This window comes from Gigantopelta aegis, chromosome 7 (genome assembly GCF_016097555.1).
Source record: "Gigantopelta aegis isolate Gae_Host chromosome 7, Gae_host_genome, whole genome shotgun sequence".
Lineage (NCBI taxonomy): Eukaryota > Metazoa > Mollusca > Gastropoda > Neomphalida > Peltospiridae > Gigantopelta > Gigantopelta aegis.
Genome location: NC_054705.1, coordinates 36,722,019 through 36,743,198, shown reverse-complemented (window position 1 = coordinate 36,743,198; position 21,180 = coordinate 36,722,019). Strand labels below are relative to the sequence as shown.

The following is a 21,180-nucleotide window of genomic DNA, read 5'->3' as shown; positions in this document are numbered from 1 at the left end:
ATCTGTGTGGTCCTTAACCATATGTCTGACGCCATAAAACCGTAAATAACATGTGCTGAGTGCGTCGTTAAATATAACATTTTTTTTTTTTTTTCTTTCATTGATATAAATATAATCTGCCCTCCATATTGACCATTATACACATAAACTACACAACTTATTCATCAATATACAGACCACCTGCGCTACCCAGTCATTATTATACGTATACTCTACACTCGTTCTAACCAGTGCACGATGACTGGTAAATCAAAGGTCATGGTATGTGCTATCATGTCTTAGGGGTGGTGCATATTAAAACACAAAATCACTTGTTACTAATGGAAAAATGTAGCGGGTTTGCTAAATCTAAGACTATGTCAAAATTACCAAATGTTTGCTATCCTATATTCGATCATTAATACATCAGTGTGCTGTAGTGGTGTCGTTAAAAACCCATAGAAAAACGTTGCACAAGCCTAGGAGCAGTCAGTTGATGTTATACAATTAAGTTCAGTGCGTGATAATAAATACAGTGATCCACGACTGGTATATCAAAGGCCGTGGTATGTACTACCCTGTCTGTGGGATGGTGCATATAAAAGATATATTGTTGCTAATCGAAAAGAGTAGCCCATGAAATGGTGACTTCAGTGGTCAATATTTGTGTGGTCTTTAACCAACTGTCTGACGCCATATAACCGTAAATAAAATGTAATGAGTGCGTCGTTAAATAAAACATTTCTTTTTTCTTTTTGATAATAAATAGATCATTATTATACACATATTTTAGTATTAAATATATACTCCATGTTCATTACTATACATATAATGCACACTACCCATTCATTACTATACCCATAATCTAAACTCCACATTCATTAATCTAACTACACATAATCTAAACTAGACATTCATTATTCTAACTACACATACTCTAAACTAAACATTCATTACTCTAACTACACATAATCTAAACTAAACATTCATTATTCTAACTACACATAATCTAAACTAGACATTCATTATAATACATATAACCTACCCTCAACATTCATTATAATACATATACTCTGCGCTCTCCGTTCATTATTATTATATATAATCTACACTCCACATGCATAATTATACATATAATATACACTCCCCATTCATTATTATACATGAAATCCGCACTCCCCATTCATTACTATCCATATAATCTACACTCCCAATTCATTACTATACATATAATCTACACTCGTTACTATACATATAGAATCAGAATTAGTTTTTTTTTTGGTATCTCCTAACGTCGAGGGCAATAACTCTGTCACAAATGGGTAAATCATGATAGTATATGATAAAGCTATATACACAATCCCAGCTCAATAGCTTGAGGCATTGCAAAAACAAAGTCCTGAAACCTAATTTTTGTATCTCCTAAATTCAAGGGAAATATCTTTGTCAAAAATAGGTAAATCGTCAAGAAAGTCAAACTTGGTCTGCAGTGGTACACTATAAAGCTATACGCAAGACGTCAGCTCAGTATCTTGAGGCATTGGGGGTAAAACGAAAAGAAATAAAGAAATGTTTTATTTAACGACGCACTCAACACATTTTATTTACGGTTATATGGCGTCAGACATATGGTTAAGGACCACACAGATTTTGAGAGGACACCCGCTGTCGCCACTTCATGGGCTACTCTTTCCGATTATCAGCAAGGGATCTTTTATTTGCACTTCCCACAGGCAGGATGGCACAAACAATGGACGTTTTTGAACCAGTTATGGATCACTGGTCGGTGCAAGTGGTTTACACCTACCCATTGAGCCTTGCGGAGTGCTCACTCAGGGTTTGGAGTCGGTATCTGGATTAAAAATCCCATGCCTCGACTGGGATCCGAACCCTGTACCTACCAGCCTGTAGACCGATGGCCTAACCACGACGCCACCAAGGCCGGTCTAGGGGTAAAAAGAGTCCGGAAAACACATTTCCGTAGGTCAAGGGTCACAATTCGGTCAAAATGTGTCATGAAAGTCAAACTTGATATTTAATGATGTATGATAAAATTATATACAAAATATCAGCTCAATATATCGAGGAATTTTAAAATAAACCCTATCCAGGACAGACGGACGGACAGACGGACAGACGGACAGAGAGACGGACGGATATGAAACCCATAACACTCTCCGGTTAGACTAACAATAAATGTGAATTACATTAATTGAACAGCACTTAAATTATTATCAATCCAAATTTCTTTTAAGAGACAATTAATGTATTAAGATTTTAACATAGTAGTGGAGAGTGCATATTGTATGTATAATAATAACTAGGGGAGTGCAAATAATTCCAAGCGAGTGCGTAATATAGGGTAATATGGGTAGCTTCGGACCCGAGTAATCTCGGCCCCAGGTATTCTCGGACCCCATCGGCTTAGTTAAGAGGAATTCCGATGACATTTTTCTACTGGTCTCGACGGCGCAGTGCCTAAGCAAACGTCGGTCTTACAAGGATGACAGGTACAGGGTTCGCATCCCGGTACCGGCTCCAGCCCAGAGTGAGTTCTTAAGGGCACAACGGGTAGATGTAAGACCACTACACCCTCCTTTTTTCTCATTAACACTCTCAATAACATATAAATCTACTAACAATTAACCACTGAGGTGTGTGCCATAACAAGTGTGCTTGAACCTTAATTGAATATAAGCACAAAAATAGTTGAAATGAAATACGTTTTTTCATTTGATGGCATATGCAGTTCAAACGTTCATTTCAATACGCATATTTCTCCAAAAGTATGGGACATATACCCAGTTGTACATATATTTTATTTCTAGTAAATAAAACAAGAAGTTTCAATTTCATATACATGTATATCTTTATTTTCTAAACATTTAAAAACGTTTTGTTAAGACAGTTTTTACCAGTTGTATTTAAAATCAGGTTTAATAGTACATACTCTAGATATATCCGAGGGGCAATTATCATCATACTTTACGCGTCGTGAATATAAAATATATACTAACCAACTATATATATATATATATATATATATATATATATATATATGTGTGTGTGTGTGTGTGTGTGTGTGTGTGTGTGTGTGTGTGTGTGTGTGTGTGTGTGTGTGTGTATATATATATATATATATATATATATTCCAAACGTAAAAGTAAAATCCTGAATAAATAAATGTTGCGTTTTTTTAAATTTATATGCTTACATCAATAAACTAAAACAATTTGTGGTAACATCAAATATTATATAAACGATTAAGCAATATTTTTATTAATCAGTAATCTAGGCATTTAGTTTCTAAAAGTAAACTGAAAGTTCACAGTTGTCAGAGAATTATAGACCACATGTCTAATTCTATTCGATGAACGTCCAGATTACAGTTCATATACACTAAATGACCTCTCAATGCATTATTCACCAATGGCTAAATTCGGATTGTTTGATAGGTATTAAAATGCTTATATGCTGAGGATTCAAACATGCTTAGTGTGGGCATAGCATCTGATTAAAATCAGGAACACATACCAAATCAAACCATAGTAACAAGCGGACGGGGTATGAGCAGAATAAATTTTTAAAAGTTAATAAACAAAATATACAAAACAAAATGTACAATGAATATATAATAATGTTTAATTAAATAACAAACTCATCTTGAAATAATAATATCAGATTGTTTAACAACAAACTTTCGTTTGCGTATAACCCAGATGTAAGTTGCTTTCATTAATACAGAGGCCGATGATCATGATGATGATGATAACTAGTTTAACGTGCCCATATACCACTAGGGTTTCGAACACGCCCATCCCGAGTCCGACCTCTGATAAGATCGGTGGCCTGACTCGGGATGGAGGGGGGGGTTGAAAATGGGAAGAATTTTGAAAATAGCAATTAGTAAAAAAGTTAATAGAATAAATAAAAAAAATAAAAAGGTTACAAGCCAAATATAAAAAAAAATTGACTGCTCGGCCGAATACTTATATAATTTGGAGCATTTTAGAAGGACAGTCCAAAATTAAATAAGAGAAAGAAGAGAGGATCGGACTATTTAATAATATTAAAAAAAAGAAGTAATTTCGACATCAAATTTTGAACACAGATCTAAAAGTTTAAAGTCCGATCGATATGTCCACGCGAGTGGCCTCGTTAAGGCCGTTTGGGTGCACAGCTTAAAGGGACGAGATGGGTTGCATCCCGTCAAGAAAACCCCTAGATTGACGGTCGATAGACGTTGAAGGTGTAGTGGTGTGCTGAAATACAGATCTTGAGAAGCCGGATCCGTCTGAACGAGAAAGAGTATCAGACTAGGGTATAGTCCAGTCGTCATGGGTTGGTATAGTGGTGCGGACGGACCCGACTCCGGAGGATACGAGATGGTATCACTATAAAGCAAGGTAAAGTCTAGAACAAGAGTAGTAGGGGCCGACCCCGCTTCCTATCTCTTCTTAGAATGGGGCGGTCAATCTTCCAGTGCTGCTAGGACAGGCTCGGACATATAGAGACTAAACGCGAACAATCGTGGCGTTCTGCAGAATGGCCGTCATACGAGTCACGAAAAAAACAAGTCGACAGTCAGACGGAGAAATGACGTGGAGGCAAGGAATCTCGCTAAAAAAGAATCCAACCTGGCGGTGCAGGCTGTCGAAACGAGAAGCGTTCCAGTGTTCAATCAATTCCAATGGCCGCATACTTCCCAGTAGAAAACTTCATTTCGCTGACAAAAACAACGAAATGAAGGACCCCCAAGTCGAGCACACGAAAGCACGTGCAGTGTGCACACGCGAAACAAACACGTCTTACCGCGTGGAGCTCCAGACTGGGAATGACAGAGGCCGAGATTACCGGTCCGAAATTACCTGGGGCCGAGATTACTCGGGTCCGAAGTTACCAGGCTGAAGTTACCAAAGTCCGAAGTTACCACGTTCCGTATATACTAATAACAACTGGGGGAGTGCAAATTATACGTATAATAATGACTGGGGGAGTGCATATTCTTGTGGAGTGCAAATTAAATGCTACACCGACTCAATGGGCAGGTGTAAGACCACTACTCTCTCTTCTCTCTCACTAACCACTAACAACTAACCCACTGTCCTGGACAGACAGCTCAGATAGCTGAGGTGTGTGCCCAGGACAGCGTGCTTGAACCTTACTTGGATATAAACACGAAAATAAGCTGAAATGAAAGGAATGTTAAGATATTTGATAAGAAATACAAAAAAAGAAAGGAAAAAAAAAAGAAAGAAAGAAATGTTTCAACACATTTTATTTACGGTTATATGGCGTCAGACATGGTTAAGGACCACACAGATTTTGAGAAGAAACCCGCTGTCGCCACTACATGTGCTACTCTTTCCGATTAACAGCAAGGGATCTTTTATTTGGGCTTCCCACAGGCAGTATAGCACAAACCATGGCCTTTGTTGAACCAGTTATGGATCACTGGTCGGTGCAAGTGGTTTGCACCTACCCATTGAGCCTTGCGGAGCACTCACTCAGAGTTTGGAGTCGGTATCTGGATTAAAAATCCCATACCTCGACTGGGATCCGAACCCAGTACCTACCAGCCTGTAGACCGATGGCCTAACCACGACGCCACCGATGCCGGTCACAAAGGGCTACATCATGTCCTTTCTGGTACTTTCTGAAGTCAATCTAGTAGCTCGTGTTGAGACTGATCAGTAAGTCAAAGAATAATACTGACCAGCCTCGATAGTGTCGAGGTTAAGCCATCGGACATAAGATACTGGGTTCGCAGCCCGGTACCGGCTCCTCACCCAGAGCGAGTTGTAACGATTCAATGGGTAGGTGTAAGACCACTACACTCTGTTCTCTCTCACTAACCACTAACAACTAAAAACTAACCAACTGTCCTGGACAGACAGCCCAGATAGCTGAAGTGTGTACCCAGGACAGCGTGCTTAAACCTTAATTGGATAAAAGCACGAAAATATGTTAAAATGAATGAATTTCAAGCAGAGAACTATAGGCATTTACACAAGTATTGCTCAAATTAATAACTAAAGGAAAAAAATTTAAAAAAAGAGTTTTATTTAACGACGCACTCAACACATTTTATTTACAGTTATATGGCGTCAGACATAGGACCACACAGATATTGAAGGAGGAAACCCGCTGTCGCCACTTTATGGGCTACTATTTTCGATTGGCAGCAAGGAATCTTTTATATGCACCATCATATAGACAGGATAGCACATACCACGGCCTTTGATGTACCACTCGTGGTGTACTGGCTGGAGCGAGAAATAGCCCAATGGGCCCACCGACGGCGATCGATCCCAAACTGACCGCGCATCAAGCGAGCGCTTTACCACTGGGCTACGTCTCGTCCCATAACTTTGAATGGATAGCTAGACACAAGGAAACTGTTAGGTCAGGTCAGGTCAGGTCAGGTCATATGGTTTATCGTGCACATTCAGAACAAGCTGTTGTAGCGCACGCCTGTCATGGGCGCGGGTGTCGGCCTGGACCTGCTCCTCCGGGTTTGGGTTGGGTGGGAGGAGGAGGGGGCAATTTTGGTGCTATTGAATTTTGAATATCCCGTAGGATTAAGTCAAAAAGTAAGGAAGCTGTTACAGTGATTTTGGAACTGGGAACTGTTTTAACGTGCCCATATCCCGATGGTTGAGACACGTCTACTCCGGATTCAGTCTCTAACATCGCCAGTGACCGACGCCGGGGCAGGAGAGGGAGGTTAGTGAGGGGACAGTTGAGATGAATGGGACAATGTAAAGAATTTTGAACTTATAACCATGGCCAAAAATCAACGGGGGGTGTGTGTGTGTGTGTGTGTGTGTGTGTGTGTGTGTGTGTGTGTGTGTGTGTGTGTGTGTGTGTGTGTGTGTTACATAATTAGCTTTTAAAGTGCACCATAAAAATTAATGGATATGTATTTTATACAATAACTTAGCTGGTGCCATAATTTCAGTCGAGCTGGTCTAAACACAAAAATTAGAAGTTAAATTATAAATTTACATATTAAAATTAAAAATAAAATAAAATAGTGACTTTGGATAACTGGATACAAGGAAGCTGGTACTGTTATTTTCATTGGACAACTGGATACAATGAAACTGTTACAGTGACTTTGATTCGACACATGGACATAAGGAAGCTCTTACGATGACTTTAATTGGAAAAATTAAAAAGAGGAAGCTCTTACAATGACTTTGACTGGACACATGAATACGAAGAAGCTCTTACGATGACTTCGATTGAACAAATGAAGAAGAGGAAACTCTTACAATGACTTTGATTGGACACATGAACACGAGGAAGCTCTTACAATGACTTTGATTGGACAGTTTCGCACAACGAGGGGTCTTTAACTCTACTCCATATCTCGTACAATTGTTTAGTAAATATTTGTTGTGAAATCATCTTATTTCCGTTTACGAGCTGACACGATGTAGCAGGTTTATTTGTGTAATACAGGTCTGGAGACAGGGCAACATGTCTGAAATTGAATATTTTAGCCAGTATGCCTGTCATATGCACGTCTTCGATATTTATATATGGCATATATTCAGACACGGCTAGGATCTTCATTGCAGCATCAGTGGTCATGAAGTACACGATGCCCTTGACGTGCGGCGGATACATCTCTATAGGGTAAATTTCTCTCGACACCATGTATTTCCCGCCTCTCTCAACAGAAGACGCCATAAAGTATAACCCATATATGAGATTGTCCCATTTGCGGGAATTCATCGACGCTGCAAACTGTGGTATATTTATATATATATCCTCGTCAACCTTCATGACGTACTTGGCAGTGGGGCAGAATTCTCTAATCCACTTGAACCCCACCAAGACTTTGCGTGTCAAGTTGTAGTAGCTTTCGTCAAATCCAGCTATGATCAAGTCGCCCGTTTTCTCTCCTTCCTTAGAGACCGCGATGTTTAAGGAATCGTTTTTACTAACACCTAAGATGAACAGTAATTTGATGGAAAATTTCTCTGTTGACCCAGGCCATGTACCCAGGGTAGACACACTACCCCAGGTATCACGAATCGCCTGTCTTTGTGACTCCATGTGATGCATTGTCAGCACTAACACAACCAGCTGATGTCGCTCATTGGGTGTGCATGCTTTGGCAGAACCTTTCAAGAACCGATGATCTAACTGGAAATGTCTGGTTTTATTTGGCTTAAAAAACCATCGGTACTTCATTATTCTTCTGTCTCCATAAAATCCTGACTCGGAAAATGCTTCGGGAACAGGCAGTTCTGATAGACATACGCCCGCATTGCTATATGAGCATGTCCTCCCGGTAACATTTGTTGGCGGGTTGCTATGTGACGTTATCCTCCCGGTAACATTTCTTGGCTGGTTGCTGTATGACGTTATCCTCCCGGTGGCATTTACCGACTGGTTGCTATGCAACGTGTTTCTGACGATTAAGCTATGCGACGATTGGGTTGTCGCCACAGTGAATGATGGAACAGTATTCGTCAATGTCATGAAATTAACTTCAATAATAGAAAATGTAACTGCCACAAGAATTAGGACCATCAAAAGTGTTCTTTTCTTTGAATAAAATATCTTCATCGTTAGAAGCCTGCAAAAGATTTTAAAATAATAAAAAACAGGTTATATCAGGTAGGCCGCCTCCCCTTCCCCTGAAAAACCCCAACAACAAAAAACAAAACAAAAAACAACAACAACATAAAATCAAATATAACCCTACTGAATATGGAATAATTTAAAAAGTAGGTTGGGATGTAGCCCAATGGTAATGCGCTCGCCTAATGCGAGGTCAATCTGGGATCGATCCCCGTCGGTGGGGCCATTGGGCTATTTCTCGTTCTAACCAGCGCACCACGACTGGTATATCAAAAGACGTGGTATATGCTGTTGTCTGTTGAATGGTGCCTATACAAGATCCCTTGCTACTAATGGAAAAATGTAGCGGTTTTTTTCTCTTAGACTATACGTCAAAAATTGCCAAAAATTTGACATCCAGGAGCCGATGATTAATTAATCAATGTGCTCTAGTGGTGTCGTTAAACAAAACAAACTGTTTTTAAGTGTAAGTTAACGTTTAAGTTTCAGTTCGATTCATATTTTGTTTTAGTGAGGGATTTTTTTAACAATAGTTTTGTCAGACATTTTTGCACAGCAGAATGGTCAAGTAAATTATCTGCGAAAGCTCCAACAGAACAAATAGATCATGGCGATGCGTGTTTTCGACAGGATAAAGCGAAATATTGTAAAACAATTAGGAAAGATATATATAATAAATATACCATTTCATGGTGTGTTTTCGAATACGATTTTTATGTCAACTCATGGTGTGTGAAAACCATATTTTCAATTATTGCTTCGCAGTTTATGCACCATCACGAAGTAGATAGATGGAACGTTTTACCAACATAAAATTATGGGAAATCAACTGAAGTCATGACGTCATCAATGAAGTCACTTCGTGTCGGCTTGTTTTCAAAATGGTACTGTCCAAAGACCAGTGTTGTGAAGTTGTTAAATTGTACTACCAAAGTAAATCACTAAAAACAGTGATTAAAATGATGGAAAAGAATCATCCAGACTTTGGGCAGTTGAACACTAAACAGATCCAGAGAATTGTAAAAAGATTTGAAGACTTGGGATCAGTAGAAGACAGGCGGCACGGAAATCCTGGACGCCCAAGATCTAAGAAATGCTGAAACCGTTGAACAAGTGAAAGCTGCGAGGAAATTCATTCCAGCATTGAGAAGGAAAGGTATAAACATTGATGATATACGGTTTCAACAAGATGATGCTACCCCCCCCCCCCCCCACACACACACACAGCTGGTGGTGTAACTGAATGGCTATCACAAACATTCGAGCGCAACTTCATTTCTTTCAGGACTGACCAGGAATGGCCACCACACTCGCCCGATTTGAGTCCCCTTGACTTTTTCTTGTGGGGATATCTGAAAGATAGGGTGTATAGCCCTACTCTTGCCAATATCAATGAACTGAACGTTGTAATCAAGAGGAGATCCGTGCCATTCACCGAGAAACGTGCGCAAATGTCATCAGTAACTTTAAACAAGGACGACGTCATAATTGCCCAGAATGGACGTTATGTAGAACATATTTTATGAATGGACACTGAAACGTATTGACTGTCATGAAGGTAATGCACAAGTATTTACATCAAATAAAGATTTATTCTGTCTGCGATAAAGCTATGCTTTCCAATTTATTGTAGACTGATGTGTGTAGAAAATATAACTACAGAATAAGGACAGATAATATGAAATATCATATATATATATATATATATATATATATGGTTTTCACATACATTTTTATTCAAATTTATTTTAATATAGTCTATGGTCAAATACATTTTCTGTAAAAGTTCCCTAGGAAGACGTATATCATGGCGTTACGTGTTTTCGACAGAATAACCGAAAGATATTAACAAAAAGTGAACGGTATTGTCAAAAATTAAGTAAAGATGTATATAATATATAGACTTGTGATGTGTGAAAAACACATCATTTGTTGACATAAAAGTCGTATTCGAAAAGCAAACCCCATGACATAGCCTCGATATATTATATGCATGTAGTAACATTGTAATAATTAACTGTTTTTAAATAAGAAATTAGCTGTAATCCATGTAAAAATGCGTAGTGATTCTTTTGCAACCCTGTGTATATAGCTGTTTGGCAGTAAATGAATGCTAATATGAATTGTATCCAGATTCGGGCAGTTTCGTTTAAAACTACATTCCCTGGAATATTTTTATTACTTAAGCATATAGAACAGAAAATCCAATTACATTTGGTGCATATATGACGCCGCACTCCGCATTGGTTTCACTACGCTGGCGTATCCAGGTCAAAAACAAAGCCATGGTTTTGAAAGTGGAACACTTTTGACGGGCTCGTACTGATCTCGGTTTTCATTGGCTTATCACAAGTATAGAATTTCCCAACAAGAGATCACGTGAGATTTCGCAATTTTTGAACAAATTTAATTGTCTTGATTGAGGGGTCGTCTCATATCTCCAAAACATATTTATATCCATAGAGGTATGGTACAACGCCTTTCCAGGCGTCGGTGAGTGGGGGATTTGCCGTGAAATGTTGACAGTGGCCAGCTGTTGGCATACGCGTTACATGTAAGGGGGTGTTACTAATTACGTAACGCTCCAGGGTAGAGGAAGAGGGTACTGTGTTCGATTTATGTAACATTTTTCAAGACTATATGTTATTTTTATTCATTACTTAGACCTAAAAAGGTGTTTTTGGAAATGCACGTTCAGTCTAGGATCGATCTCCATCGGTGGGTATACAAAAAAACCCCATGGTATGTAATATTCTGTCTGTGGGATGGTACATATAAACGATCCCTTGCTAAAAAAAAATGTAGCCGGTTTCCAAGGCGCGTGTGCAGGGATTTCAGCGGGGTTAGGGTTATAGACTGTGTTGAGCTCCCCCAAAAAATACATTTCAATTTTTTTTAAGCTTCCTCTGTAAGATTATATGTCAAAATTACAAAATGTTAGACATCCAACAGCAGATGGAAGGAAGGATAGGTTATGTTTTATTTAACGACACACTCAACACATTTTATTTACGGTTGTATGGGGTCGGATGATTATTAAATCAATATGCTTTATCTTTGATGTCGTTAAACACCCTCCCCCCCCCCCTCCCCCAACTTTACCATTTCCAAACAAAATAATATTTATTTGAATTTGTCGATTTTAACACGTAAAATTAAGAAGTGAAAATGTTCATTGTCTACTTTAGTATATTTTATTTTTAAAATATATACATGATTAATGTGTTACTAGTATACAAACTGAACTTTGAAAGTTCTACTAAACTATCAATTCTGAAATAGGAAGGTACGACTGTCGATAATACGTTGTCAAGATCAACCGGTTTTAATTAAAGACTCTAGTACCGTATCCTCAACCGAACGTTCTTCGTACAGCGCAAGATTTCTCTTTTAATTTTTGGAGACGAACCCTACAATTTAAAATCGGCAAATGCACGTGTTAACTGAAACTGACAACAGGCTGTCGTTTGTGCTTTGCAGAGCTATGGCGGCACAGGCGACGAATCAAGCGTATACGTTTGACGATATCCGTTCATAGCGAACACACAAAACTTTTTAAAAAGTGCATTTGAGCTTGTATTTCACATTTGTACATGATGTTATAACATGGTAACCAGAGAATGTAAGTTTAATTCGGGAAAAAACCAGTCTATGAAATAACCTCTATATATTTACCCTTTGATATTCGACATTGTATACACATGAAGTTTTGCGTATTTTGTTCACATACTAAGTATTAATAATAGCAATCAATATCCATGTACAGCAATGACAAACGTTTATGTATCTACTAACTAAAGAATCTAACAATTCTACTGTTATTTCCAACATTTCTAAATGCGGCATTAATTAATAATAACGTTTATTATATACATAGAAATAAAATATATAGATCTATAGAAGTCATAAAAGTGAAAATATAGAAATAGTTTTTGCTTTTTTGAACAAGTTCATGATTAAATTATTCTGTTTTGATTATTGAGGCCAGTGTCGCTTCTTCGTGTTTATGTTTGATGATTACCAATCAGGCCCGTAGCCAGTGGGAGGTCGGGGGGTCGGTCGACTGTGGTGGGCTTTTTTTCAATATGCCCCGGATCCCCTAAAGCAACTCGGGCGCTTCGTGCCATCGTGTGAGGCATATCACCATAAGCCTAAATGCCCCCCACCTTATATTTGAAAAAAAAAAAAAGTAATTTAGACAACTGTACGTATAAAAAAGGCTTCGAAGTGCAATTATGATAAAATATCTAAAACTAATTGAATACGAAGCTAAATGATGATGACACAATGTCGTATCATTGAGTGTAAGTTAACATTAAACTTGGCAATCGAATCGTTTTGTTTAATAAAGATCATTTTTATTCAAATTTCTTTTAAAATATTCTATGGTCAAATACATTTTCTGCAAAAGTTTCATCGGAAGAAATATATCATGGCGTTACGTGTTTTCGACATAATAATCGAAAGATATTAAAATATAAAGTAACAGACCATTTAATAGGGCTTTTTTCTAATCCCCCCCCCCCCCCCATAGCCTCTATACATTTGCCGCTTGATAGTTGATATTGTTTACACATGAAAGTTTGCGTATTTGTCACATGCTATGTATTAGTAATACATAGCAATTAGGTTGCGATGGATACAGGCGTTCTGTGAATAATAGCAATAACAAAAATAAAATACATAATACATAGCAATCAATATTCATGTACAACCAACCCAAACGTTTATGTATGCACTAAAGACTACCGGCCTCGGTGGCGTCGTGGTTAGGCCATCGGTCTACAGGCTGGTAGGTACTGGGTTCGGATCCCAGTCGAGGCATGGGATTTTTAATCCAGATACAGAATCCAAACCCTGAGTGAGTGCTCCGCAAGGCTCAATGGGTAGGTGTAAACCACTTGCACCGACCAGTGATCCATAACTGGTTCAACAAAGGCCATGGTTTGTGATATCCTACCTGTGGGAAACGCAAATAAAAGATCCCTTGCTACTAATCGGAAAGAGTAGCCTATGTAGTGGCGACAGCGGGTTTCCTCTCAAAATCTGTGTGGTCCTTAACGATATGTCTGACGCCATATAACCGTAAATAAAATGTGTTGAGTAAAACATTTCTTTCTTTTTTTACTAAAGGTAGTACAATACCAAATAACTTCCGGCTGGGTCAAAGTTCGAGGTGCACCGAACTTTTGATAGAGAAGTGAACACCACAAGTCCTGTGATTGGTTATAAATGTGAGTGTGTTGGTTGTAAAAAATAATAGTTTCATCTGGGTAAAATAAATGTGCAATTTTATTTCATCTAGTACCAATGTGTCAAGTAGCCTTGTGCTTGAAACATGTATGGGGTACCTGTAAAAAAAAGTACTCAAATTTTGTGCGAAACTAGGGTAGTCATAGACGCTACCCGTTATCTCAGAAACGAGCAGCTTGACCCCCATTTTTTTCTGATTCACTTTAAGTGTAAGGGGTGGTAGTATTTATATCCGTGGCGTTTATGTCGGTTGATACGTTGCAGGTAGGAGTTTTAGCCGTATATGTTACTATTGTCGTCTATGGGATTTGATTTGGTAGTGTACACCCTAAAGACTCTAAGAAATCTACTTTTATTTCCAGCATCTTTAAATGCGGCATTAGTTAATAATAATGTCTATTATATACATGTAATAACAGTATATGAATTAACTGTTTATATAAAAACTTAGTATTGAACAAAAACATATATCAATAGAATCAAAGCGGTCGCCTGATGCGCGGTCCATCTGTGATCGATACCCGTTGGTGGACCCATTGGACTATTTCTCGTTCTATTTCTCGTTCTATCCAGTGAACCATGACTGGTATATCAGAGACCGTGGTATGGGCTATCCTGTCTGTGGGATGGTGCATATAAAAGACCCCTTGGTACTAATGGAAACGTGTAGCGTGTTTCCATAAGTGTATGAGACGGGAGGTAAAAAGGATAGATATATTCGGGCACAAAGTGGTAACTTGAGTCCTATTTACCATGTATTTCTATCATTCTACCATATATTTTTATCATTCTACCATGTATTTCTATCATTCTACCCGTAAAATTAGTTGTAATCCATGTAACAATGTTTAGTGATATATTTATATCTATCTATCTATCTATCTATCTATCTATCTATCTATATATCTATCTCTATCTATCTCTATCTATCTATCTCTATATCTATCTATAGCTGTTTGGCAGTAAATTAATGCTAATATGAATTGTATCCAGATTCGGCCATTTTCGTTTAATTCGGGCAAAAACTAGTTTCTCTTCGCATGCATCTAATTAAACCAGTTTCCGACTTCCGAATTTTTACAATGCTTGATATTAATTTGTTTTTATCACTGTTAACATATTGTATTCTTCACTAATGACATATTGGAATATATATTGTTTCCTGTCCAGCTGGGTCTTTTTACTATCAACATTTATTAGTTTTATTGGGCCTGTGGTAAACCTGTGGTAAAACGCTCACTTGATGCGGAGTCGTTTCGGCCAATGCTCCACAACTGGTATGTCAAATGCCGCGGTATGTACAGTCCTGTCTGTGGTATAGTGCATATAAAAGATCCCTTGCTAGTAATAAAAAAATGTAGCGGGTTTCTTCTCTAAGACTATGTCAAAATTACCAAATGTTTGACATCCAATGCGCGATGATTAATAAAGAAAGAAATGTTTTATTTAACGATGCACTCAACACATTTTATTTACAATTATATGGCGTCAGACATATGGTTATGGACCACACAGATTTTGAGAGGAAACCCGCTGTCGCCACTACATGGGCTACTCTTTCCGATTAGCAGCAAGGGCTCTTTTATTTGCGCTTCCCACAGGCAGGATAGTACAAACCATGGCCTTTGTTGAACCAGTTATGGATCACTGGTCGGTGCAAGTGGTTTACACCTACCCGCTGAGCCTTGCTCAAGGTTTGGAATCGGTATCTGGATTAAAAATCCCATGCCTCGACTGGGATCCGAACCCAGTACCTACCAGCCTGTAGACTGATGGCCTACCACGACGCCACCGAGGCCGGTCGATGATTAATAAATCAATGTGCTCTAAAATAATGAATTAGAAACTAAGTTGTGCGATGATATTAAACGTTTGGAGGAAGAAGAAAATATTGATTCAAAAGAAATTGAAAAAAATTCTTATGTATTAATGGAACTGCGAAGAGAAAAGCTTAAAGGTCATTATATTCGGTCACGTGCAAAATGGATAGAAGAAGGAGAAAAACCAACAAAATATTTTTGTAACTTAGAATCAAGGAACTATTTTAGCAAACTTGTTTCAAGAATACGTTTAGAAAATGGAAAAGAAATCCGAGATCAAGAAGAAATTCTTAAAGAAACTAGAGCTTTCTATCAAAAACTTTACTCCGCACCAGAAGGACAAGATGACAACGATATAATAGAAAAAAATGGGTGGATTAAACTTTAATAAATTAACTGATGAAGAATCTGAACAATTAGAAGGTGAATTAAAATACTCAGAAGTACTAGCATTTCTCAAAACTATGAAAAACGATAAAAGTCCTGGATCTGATGGATTTACTGCAGAGTTCTTTAAATTCTTCTGGACTGATCTCGGTCACTTTATAGTCAGGTCTATTAACCATAGTTACTCTATTAAGGAAATGTCCAGTGTACAAAAATTAGGTATAATTACATGTGTCCCCAAAGCAAATAAACCTAAAGAATTTCTTAAAAACTGGAGGCCGTTAACTTTATTGAACTGTACTTATAAAATAGCATCCGGCTGTATCGCAAACAGAATAAAACAGGTATTAGATAAAATAATAAATAATGTTCAAACCGGCTTTATTAAAGGACGATATATTGGAGAAAACATTAGACTCATATACGACATTATGCAGTACACTGAAACACAGAACATTCCAGGTTTATTGCTACTTGTCGATTTCGAGAAGGCCTTTGATTCGGTATCGTGGTCATTCATAAATAAAGTACTTGATATTTTTAATTTTAAATCTTCGATTAAAAATTGGATCAAAACATTGTATAACATCTCCTTATCAAGAATATTGCAAAATGGTTTTCTATCTGAACCGTTCATGCTAGAAAGGGGGTGTAGACAAGGGGACCCGTTGTCGCCATATATTTTTATTATTTGTGCTGAAATTTTAGCTATTATTGTTAGAAATAACGAAGCCATTAAAGGTATTGATATAGACGGCCAAGAATACCTTATATCACAATACGCCGATGACAAAACCTTCATTCTTGACGGATCTCCCGAGTCCTTGTACGGTACATTTAAAGTTTTAGATTATTACGCACGTATTTCTGGTTTAAAAATAAATTATTCTAAATCAAAAGCCATATGGATTGGAAGTAAAAAGTTCTCTAACGAGGTTTTTCACCATGCACGATGGAAGTTGGAATGGGGGGCAACATATTTTTGTATACTTGGTATTAATTTCTCAGTTACCTTGGAACATATCATGCATCTAAATTATAATATTAAAGTACTGGAAATTCAAAAATTAATAAAATTATGGTCCATTAGAAAATTAACGGTTTTGGGGAGAATAACTGTTCTTAAAACCTTAATAATACCCAAGCTAATATATTTACTAATATCATTGCACGACCCAGGGAAAGGTTTTTAAAAAAATATAGCGACGCTATTTCATAAATTTATTTGGCAGAATAAACCAGAAAAGCTCAAACGTGATTTAATAGCACAAGGTTATAAAGCAGGGGGTATTAAAATGTTAAACATATATCATTTTAAAAACTCATTAAAATGTTCATGAATACGAAGACTGTTTTTAAACAATTCAAAGTGGGTTACTCTTTTCAGATCCGTTACAGGTATCTCAAAGAACGATTTAATAATATATGGTGATCCTTTTATTTCTAAAAAATGCAATGAGATGTCAAACATGTTTTGGAAAGATACATTACTGAGTTGGATAACTACTGAACAGAAACATAAGCCACAATCTGTAGATGATATTTTATCAGTTAATATTTGGCATAATAGTGAAATAGTTATAAATCATAAACCATTTTTATATAAACATTATGCCCCAAAAGGTATACTCTTCATAAACGATTTAGTAGATGATTATGGAGAATTTTTAAAGTATGAACAATTTGCAGAAAAATATCATATTAATTCAAATTTCATTAGATATGCTTCACTAATAAATGCTGTGAAATCATTCATATCAACATTTAGTGATTTAAGGAACGATCGTTTCAAAAAAGTGAATAATCCTATTTTTCCTTTTAGGTTAAGACTTATTTTGAAAAGTAAACAGGGATGTACGGACATGTATTGCATACTCAACCATAAACACATAATCCCAAAAGCGCAGATAAAATATGAAATCGAGGATTTAATTTTGACTCAAGTGATTGGGAACAATACTATGAATTACCTTTCGAAAGCATTAATGATACAACTTTATTATGGTTTCAGTATCGCATCCTACATCGGATTTGAGCAACAAACACTTTTCTATATATGATTCATTATGTAGATTCTAATATGTGTATATTCTGTAATAACTTCCCAGAAACTCTACAACATCTTTTCTATGAATGCACTCAGGTTAATACTTTATGGAAAGCTGTAGAAGACTGGGTTTTGTCCAAAACAGGAATTGTTGTCCACTTTGACAAACATATTGTTATGTTTGGTATTATTAACAAAAAGAACGTTAATATAATTAACTGGCTAATTATTAACATTAAATATTATATATACTGTACGAAAATGCAAGAAAAAAAATTAACTATCGCGTCCGTTCAAAACGTGTTGTAAAACAAACTTGAAAGTGAGAAATATATTTATTTCAAAAACTGCAACTATGAAAAGTTTAATAAAGAATGGGCACAATGGCTCAACCTTTTTATATAGTGAAAGAAAGAGAAAAAACCCATTACACTCAGATAACGATCTACTCAAAGGAAAAACGTTTTGTAATTGCATGTTCATATAACATTCCAACACAGGCCCGACTGCTGTTCCTGTTGTTAATATCATCAGTTTAATTCTACTTCGTTACTCATTATCAATTTTAGGTAGGGGTTTTTCTCTTCTTCTTCTTCTTCTTTTTTTTTCTTCTTCTTGTTCTTCTTGTTTTCCTTGTTTTTCTTCTTCTTCTTCTCTCGTTGTTACCCTTTTTTCTTTTTCTTTTTTAAAAGTCCTGGACCATAAGACGTGCATAAAAGGAAGTACTATTTTATTTTGATTTGTACCTGCATATATCAGAATAGAATGTAATGTGAGTGCGTACGTGCGTGCGTGTATGCGTATGTATGTGTGTATGTGTGTATATATGTATGTATGTTTACACATGTATGAATATTAATTTTAAGATAAATTGTAAGGCGGTTTATCAGGGCTCCCCAACCCTGGCACTGTCTAATGGTCTGGGGACAAAAAACAAAAAAACAACAAAAAAAAACAACAATAACATTTTATACTTACTGATGATCTACGTCATTGTATTATTATTAAAACAAAATTAATTGTTTTTTTTTTTTTTTACCGGAATGTTAGTGAAAGAACATGAGTCGCAAGTTGAGTCACAGAGTATTTTTATTTTATTTAGTTATTTTTGTTTGGTGTTTGGTGTTTGTTTGTTTTTTTGTTTTGTTTTTTTAAATGTTAGTGAAGGAACATAAGTTGGTGATGTAAGTTCTTGTATTTTACTTTCCAACATTAAACGTGATTACCAATGGATCTGATCGTATTTGAATAAAACGTAATTTAAACAATTGTACCTAGATAAAAGGGATATGAAGTGCATTTACGATAAAATATTTAAAACTAGTTGCATTCGAAGCTTAATAATGATGACACAAATGTCCTATCATTGAGTGTAAGTTAACATTTAACTCATTTTGTTTTTGTGGGGTTTCTGGGTGAGTTTTTGGGGGGGTTTTGGGGGTTTTTTATGTCGTTTTTTTGTTGTTGTTATTTTTTTAGGATCGCTTTGTCAGGTATGTTTGCACAGCAATATTATTAAATAAATTTTAATTTAATAATTAAATAAAGATAATTTTTATTCAAATTTATTTTAATATAGTCTATGGTCAAATACATTTTCTGTAAAAGTTCCTTAGGAAGAAGTATATCACGGCGTTACGTGTTTTCGACAGAATAACCGAAAGATATTAACAAAAAGCGAACGGTATTGTCAAAAATTAGGAAAACATTTATATTATAAACAGACTCGTGATGTGTGAAAAACATATTTTCACTCATTGCTTCACAATTTGTGAAAATATGTTTTTTACACATCATTTCTTGACATAAAAGTCATATTCGAAAAACAAACTCCATGACAAAGCCTCGATATATTATATGCATGTAATAACATTGTATGAATTAACTGTTTTTATATAAGAAATTGGCTGTAATCCATTTAAAATGCGTAGCGATTCGTTTACAACCTTATGTATATAGCTGTTTGGCAGTAAATTAATGCTAAAATGAATTGTATCCAGATCCGGGCATTTTCGTTTAATTCGGGCAATTCTCCACACACACACATACACACACACACACACACACACAGACACACGGACACACACACACACAGACACACACACACACAGACACACACACACACACACAGAGACACACACACACACACACAGACACACACACAGACACACACACACACAGCCACACACACACGCACACAGACACGCACGCGCACACGCACACGCACACGCACACACACGCACACATGACAAATGCGGATTTCCCTTCTAAGACTATTTGACAGAAATACTAAGTGTTTGACATCTAAAAGCTGATGATTAATAAATCAATGTGCTCTAGTGGTGTCGTTAAATAAAACAAACTGACTTTAAAATGGCTTACCTAAAACCAAGAGCACTAGATAAACTGATCCGTCGGTTATTTTCGCCAGATGTGTGTGTGTCTGAATCAGTGCTGTGCGCTGCCTATCTGATTAAAATTAGCTATACTGGTCGCGCCAGTAGATCTAACAGCATTGCATGGACTCCCATATCCAGGTGACATTTAATCTATAAATAACAATTTAAATATCGACCAATATCGGTCGAGACTATTTATGTAATAGGCGAACTTGTTGGTCCATTTCAACATTGAAATAACAGGGGGAAAAGTGTAGTAATAAACTCTGTATTATATACTAGTATAAACTGATTTCATCGATATACCATCACGGTTTTTTGTGTCTTGAAACGAATTTTATATAAAATTTTATATTGAAATTAGTTTCCGGCATACTTCGTAATTCACCCGAATCATTTCGTATACCCTCGGCATAAACCCGAATGTTTTCAAATTCTTTTCAAATCACTGCCATGATTTTGCAAGTAAGATTTTGATTGGTCGAATGAAAGGTCAATTGGACATGAGCTCCAACGGGCTGCTGTTAGATCCACATGTAATAGTGGAGCTAATTTTAATTAGATTGGTGCGCTGCCTATAATGGACCTGACTCAAATCGGCTATGCGTGTATCAAATTAAATCAGTTTTGGAATTCGTTGAAGTTTTGCAATGCTTGATATTAATTTTTTTTTTTATCACTGAAGACATGTTGCGAT

At 36.7% G+C, this 21,180-nt stretch overlaps 1 protein-coding gene across 1 annotated transcript; it reads right to left on the bottom strand.

Annotated features, from left to right (window-relative positions):
* Positions 1 to 7,281: 7,281 nt before the first annotated feature.
* Positions 7,282 to 20,568, bottom strand: LOC121377656 (beta-1,3-galactosyltransferase 5-like). The gene is made up of 2 exons (XM_041505727.1): positions 20,467 to 20,568; positions 7,282 to 8,572 (listed from the first exon to the last, which is right to left on the bottom strand). The coding sequence occupies exon 2, from the start codon at positions 8,560 to 8,562 to the stop codon at positions 7,294 to 7,296; it is 1,269 nt and encodes a 422-aa protein (XP_041361661.1). The 5' UTR covers positions 8,563 to 8,572; positions 20,467 to 20,568; the 3' UTR covers positions 7,282 to 7,293.
* Between the last annotated feature and the right edge of the window lie 612 nt (positions 20,569 to 21,180).